General features: G+C 35.5%; 1 protein-coding gene across 1 annotated transcript in view; it reads right to left on the bottom strand.

Moving 5' to 3' along the window:
• CEP126 (centrosomal protein 126kDa) overlaps window positions 1–6,518 on the bottom strand; it is an 81,362-nt gene that overhangs the window by 17,753 nt on the left and 57,091 nt on the right. Inside the window, exons 7-8 of the mRNA XM_011984383.1 lie at window positions 5,716–5,828; window positions 2,054–2,129 (exon numbers count right to left, since the gene is read on the bottom strand). Of these exons, the coding sequence (XP_011839773.1) occupies window positions 2,054–2,129; window positions 5,716–5,828 (189 nt within the window). The remainder of the gene's footprint in view (window positions 1–2,053; window positions 2,130–5,715; window positions 5,829–6,518) is intronic.

The following is a 6,518-nucleotide window of genomic DNA, read 5'->3' as shown; positions in this document are numbered from 1 at the left end:
AAAAAAAAAAAAAAAAAAGTTTGTGAAACCAATCAGAAAAGATGTCCCTGGTGATCCATGTCCTTTTGTTAGCATATTAATGGACTGGTAAGAAATTCACTCCTTGTAAACAGTGAGGACACAAGATTTTGTCTATCATAGCAAGTTTACACTTAGATGTGACTGAGTCATTAGCACACCCCAGCAGTTATTCTGTTATTCTTAATTCTTATAGGGGCTGTCTCATCAGCTATAGTCAATGTCTTTCTTGAGTAACAACACCAAGACAGTGATATTTCATCAGCAACATATACTTGTTCTGGTGTCAGATTTTCATCAGTGATGACCTTGGCAAACTCTTCAATTAATTTCTCTGCTGCTTTGTAGAGAAAATTGTGCTGCTTGATCACCACAAATCTTTAAAAATAATGCTGTGTCTTAAATGCTGTGTCTGTAACCAGCCTGTTGAATATTCATAGTTCTCTTCAATTTTCAGTTCATCATGATAGATCTTTGCTTGTTTCATGATCAGCATATCATTAAGTGGCACATGTTCACTGCGACGCTGAGGGATCCACTCTTTGACTTCATGGTTGAAATCCTATGCAGAGTTTTTATATTTTGCATTAACTTCTGTTCATCTCTTCCAAAACAGAACTTCAACAGTTTATCCTTCTGTTTCTTCACGTCATATATTGTGGTCTTTCCAACACCATCCTTTTCTATATGACATTTTACACTATGTTGCTCGTCTAGTTTCTCCAACAGTTTGACTTTCTGTGCTACTGATAAACAGAAATGTTTCCTTTTTTTTTTTTTTATCACTGCTACCCACAGGGGAATCTTCAGGTCTTTTTTATATTTTCAACAATATCTTTACACCACAAATCAGAGAAAAAGCAAAAAAAAAAAATATATATATATATAGTGAGTAATGCATGTAGGTCTTGGCCCCATGTGGGGCCTTGTGGGGAATCTGCCATTGGTACATATACCATTTTATTACTCCCTGTGAGGATGCTTACATGGGGGAATCCGGGTGTGCATGGAACAGATATAGTGCAGCTGAAGAGGGTTGAGAGGATCTTTTTTCCCCTTGGGGATGCTAAATAAACTGTGTGGCATGAGCCTGTGTTTTAGCTGTTACCCATCACATGAAGTCAGGTGTAAAATTTTCCATTTGTGGTATAATATCAGGGGTCAAAAAACTTTGGACTTTGGAGCATTTTTGATTTGGAAATATTTGGATTAGGGATATTCAACATGTACATCCAATACCTACTTACAAGCAGAAGATTAGCTCTCAATAATCATTTATTGAATGAACAAATAAAAATTAAAACATGTGAAAATACAATATAAGTAGAATAACATGCAAATAGTAAAGTAGTGAAAACATCTTCAACTAATATAAGAATTAGAATCCTTGATAGCTAAAGAATTTGCAGACATTAGTAAGAAAATTTCAAACTCTAATATCTAAGCTAAGAAAAAAGAGTACAAAGAGACAGTTCACCAAAAAATACACAGAAAAGCAATTAAGCATAATATTAATGAAAGGTATAGAAATCAAAACTAACATAATACTATTTTTTTTTATCTATAGCAAATATGAAAAGATTCTACCTCAAGTTGACATACAACACTGGACATATACTACTAGAACAATTTTGAATAATACTTTTCTGGAAAATACTTTAGTAATATATATGAAAAGGCATATCAATGCTTATTTCTTTTGATCCAGTATTCATTTAATACACAGAGTTTAATTCAATAAATATTTACTGGGTGGCATTTACATGTCAGTTACTGTAATTTTAATTCTGGAAATCTAACCTACAGAAATAAGTAAAAATCAGAAAATAACTTGATGTAGAAAGATGTTCAATACATTATTATTTAGAATAAAGAAACACTGACAATGACCTAGATGTGCAGAGGTGAGGAGAGTTCAGGTTCTAAATGGTGGTTTAACAATTACATAATACATTAGCATCTGAGAATAGGCATACAAGAAAAAAAAAATCACTGGGAACAAAGATCAGAGGAAAATGTTTAAACTAAAACGTACCTTCTTCAACATAAGAAGTACCCCTTGTAGTTTGTTTTGGTTCACTTGAACTTAGCTGGGCACTTTGTCCACAATTCTACAAAAATAGAATATTGAATTAAAACATATTTCCATATTTAACATTCATATGTACATGAACTTTTAAAAAACATTTAACTGCTATATATATTTTCAGCTATAATTGTTCACGTAACTTGTATATTACATTTTTTAGAGCTGAATTCAAGAACTATTATAATAAATAATTTCTATGGTAACAGAATATTATGAATAATGTTTTATGTCCACTAAAAAATTTTCAGGTTATGATATTGTCCTGGATATTTGGAAGAGGTAAAGTGAGTAGGATGGTAATCAAAAGTGCTAATTAGGCCAGCACAGTGGCTCATGCTTATAATCCCAACACTTAGGGAGGCCGAGGTGGGCGGATCACAAGGTCAGGAGATCGAGACCATCCTGGCTAACCCAGTGAAACTCCGTCTCTACTAAAAAATACAAAAAACTAGCCGGGTGAGGTGGCGGGCACCTGTAGTCCCAGCTACTTGGGAGGCTGAGGCAGGAGAAAGGCGTAAACCCGGGAGGCGGAGCTTGCAGTGAGCTGAGATCCAGCCACTGCACTCCAGACTGGGCGACAGAGCAAGACTCCGTCTCAAAAAAAAAAAAAAAAAAATACAAAAAATTAGCCGGGAGTGGTGGCACACACTTGTGGTCCCAGCTACTTGGGAGGCTGAGGCAGGAGAATCACTTGAACCCAGGAGGTGGAGGTTGCAGTGATCCAAGATTGTGCCACTGCACTCCAGCCTGGGCGACAGATCGAGACTCTGTCTCAAAAATAAAAGAAGTGCTAATTAAAGAAAAGGTAAGAAATTACCTTAAAGTTTATAACCTAGTTGGTTTATCATTGTAAGCGTGAATCACAACTATTAGCCAAAAGCATCTGACTACAGCTAATGCCAAGGATAGGTGATTATCTTATATGACAAAACTTAAAACACAAATAGCTGCCCCAATGCTGCACAGAACCTTGAAAATGGAAGTCTCAGAACACTGGCAAAAAGTGTACGCATCCAACACTTTCTGAGAGATACCAACTTCCCTTCCCTGAATATGGTCTACCTCCTTCTTTATTACCATTCTGTTTCACTTTAAGAAATAATTGTTTTCTGTCAGATAAAACTGCCTGGCTATGACTATACGTAACTTTTGTTCAATCTGATCTGATGAGAAACTGCAGATTTTTGCAACAGCTCTCCTTCAGTAGATCTCACAGTCTTGTTTGATTTCCATTATAGACTTGAGAAACCTTGGACTGAAATCCTGGTGCAAACCTTTTCTACCTTTTCTACCTTTCACTTATCTCTTTGAGATTTTCTCCATATAGATGTCATGGGCTGGAGAAAATCCGGTATGATAACATGCATTTCCTAATACAAGGTGACAAGGGCCACTGCTGTAGTAACTGAACCCTTGCTTAGGCTCTGGAACAAAAAACAAAAACGAAAACAAGTCAAAATAATAAGAATGAAAAAATTTGATTCAGGAACACTGACCTATTCTTAGGCTAACAAGTGTTTGGAAGGTATGTAAGTGGATGGGTGAAGATCTGTATGTGAAAGTGGAAGGGAGGCTTCTAAAAAGGACAAAAATGGGCTCTAAACATATTAAGAATGCGAAAGAGCAAGAGACAGAAGAATAGAATAAGACCTAGTAAAATAAAAATGAATTTACAGAGGGCACTAATAACAGGCATTTAAAATTTTGTTAGTTCATTTTCTTGGTTATAATTACATATTACTTTTAAATTTATAATATATTAATGAAAATAAGGAAAAAATAAGGGTAAAGATTTTTTGCATTGTGCATTTTGAGATGTTGGATGGGAACACAGCAGATGAAATGGAAGGACTTATTAGGCATTATTGTATTTGTAATCAGGAAGTTATATCTGTAATTAACCATTACACTATTAAGCAATAAAAATATATGGGTAATAGGATTAACTTTTTTTACACAAATATTCAACTAAATGACTTGTTTTGCTGATAAGATTACATCATTGTTGATTATTCTCCATATAATAATCTTATTCATATAAAAATCAGTACTTCCTATAATATACAAATCATAGCACCTTCAACCAGTAACTTGGAATATAAATTCTTCATAAGGCATTTTATTATAAATATTCCAGTTTTATTTTAAAAAGTCAGAGTGACATTTAAAGTGGAAACTCCCAAGTGAAATGCTATTTACTTATCTATCTAGACTTTTAATATTCTAAAGTCAATCCCTGGATCAAGTTAGACCTCTAGAAAATGCCATATTTGACTTCATTTACTTAGCTCTTACAGAATTACCTCCATTTATTTTAATTTTATTTCATTTTTTTGAGAGACAGGGTCTTGCTCTGTCACCTGGGCTGGAGTACACTGGCACAATTATAGTTTACTGCAGCCTCAAACTCCTGGGCTTATGCATCCTCCCACCTCAGCCTCCCAGGTAGCTGGGACTACAGGCATGCACTAGCATGCCTGGCTAATTTTTTTATTTTTATTTTTGTGGAGATGAGGTCTTGCTATGTTACCCATGCTGGTCTTGAACTCCTGGGCTCAAGTAATCCTCCTGCCTTGGCCTCCCAAACTGCTGGGACTACAGGCATGAGCCACCACGCCTGGCCATTATTTAAAAATTGCTATTATGCTGTTTACTTTTTTTGAAGATCTCTATCTCAAATAGTCATATTAAACTCTTTATTTATTTGTTGTGGAACTGTTGTTAGGAGCATATTCATTATGTATTTCAAAGTTCCCTATGAAAGGTCCTCAGTGGGAAATGTTTTTTAAAATTGTATCCCAAACAACATCATCATCATCAATATCCCTTGAGAAGTATATAACTCATCTAATTTTCCTTTTTGCCACGTCTTCCAGGAAGCTTAGACACAAATAGGATATTCAATCGCATGAAACTATAGTTGTCTTTATGATTAGCATGCTTGCGTTTTTCTTTTTGAGATGGAGTCTTGCTTTTGTTGCCCCGGCTGGAGTGCAATGGTGCAATCTCCGCTCACCGTAACCTCCGCCTGCTAGGTTCAAGCAACTATCCTGCCTCAGCCTCCCAGTTGCTGGGATTACAGGCATCTGCCACCACTCCTGGCTAATTTTTCATATTTCTAGTAGAGACAGGGTTTCACCATGTTGGTCAGGCTGGTCTTGAACTCCTGACCTCAGGTGATCCACCCGCCTTGGCCTCCCAAAGTGCTGGGATTACAGGTGTGAGCCACCGTGCCTGGCCTAGTATACTTGTTTCTTCTATCCAGGTCTCTAATTTACCTTTCTTTCTTTTTTAAGTGCATATTTAAATAGCTTTGTTGAATTTTGTTGTGAATGACCTCATTTTTTCCAACATTGGCTATCAATAATAACAAATAAAATAATAATGATTTAGAGTTGGTTTAAAGCTTTCATTGGTAACTGATTATATAGGCTAACTAGAATGCAGCAAGTAGGTATAGTGGAATAATTACCTAGCATAAAGATTCCAAGACTGCTTCACAAACGGCTTTGGCTATATTTATGTTATGACATACAGTCTTTAAGAACCTCTGTTTTCCAAGCAATTTTTTAATATTGAATAGAGATTTTGATTAATATTGTACTTACATTAATTTGCTCACTGTCCTTCTGTCCTACAGATCCAGGGTTTTGTCTTTTCTGCTCTAAAATATTTCTTCGCTTAGTTTCAACAATTCGTTTTCTTCTCGTAACAGTAGACCCTTGAACAAATGCCAGCACAATGTCAAAAATTATGCAAGTTGAGTAGCCAATATACATCCACTGCAAACTTTCAAGTTACTTTCAAACATCAAGAAAACTCTGTAAGTTTAATTTATTCAGTTGGCATACTTTATTGAGCTCCTCTTATATGTTCTATGCATGGCACAGTTAAAATGTTGAATTCAACCAAATCCTTGCTTCTGAGGGGTTTATAGTTTAGAGCAGTAACCTCCAGAGCATGATGCAGAACACCAGAAGACTGTGTGAGATAACCCACTGGTGTGCTGGAAGAACATATTAGAATTCCAATTCATATTTATTATCTAAAAATTAGAAGTAAAACTTCACTCATGTAATATACGATTGACACTGGCACCCTGGTTATTTTGCAAGGTGGATGCTCATGTAATGCATGAAGTAAACTCAGTTATCTTAAGAGTCAAAATTCCAAGTGTGAGAGGTTGACAGTGGTGTCATGATTCATTAGCTCTCGTTAGCTTCCTGCAATGTACTAAAAATTATGTGTACCCAGGTAAGTGAACTTATGCATATCTTACAGTATCTTAACAAGCCCTCACAAAATAACAAAGTGGCTAAAATAACTTTTGTAGGGCTTCTACTATAGCTTTGGTATTTATTATTTAAGGTGAGTTGTAGGTACATGAATGCTTATTATACTATTTTTCTTT

Source organism: Mandrillus leucophaeus, unplaced genomic scaffold (assembly GCF_000951045.1).
Source record: "Mandrillus leucophaeus isolate KB7577 unplaced genomic scaffold, Mleu.le_1.0 Scaffold267, whole genome shotgun sequence".
NCBI classification, from domain to species: Eukaryota; Metazoa; Chordata; class Mammalia; order Primates; family Cercopithecidae; genus Mandrillus; species Mandrillus leucophaeus.
The sequence above is the reverse complement of the archived record's forward strand: the minus strand, read 5'-3'. Positions and strand labels throughout refer to the sequence as shown.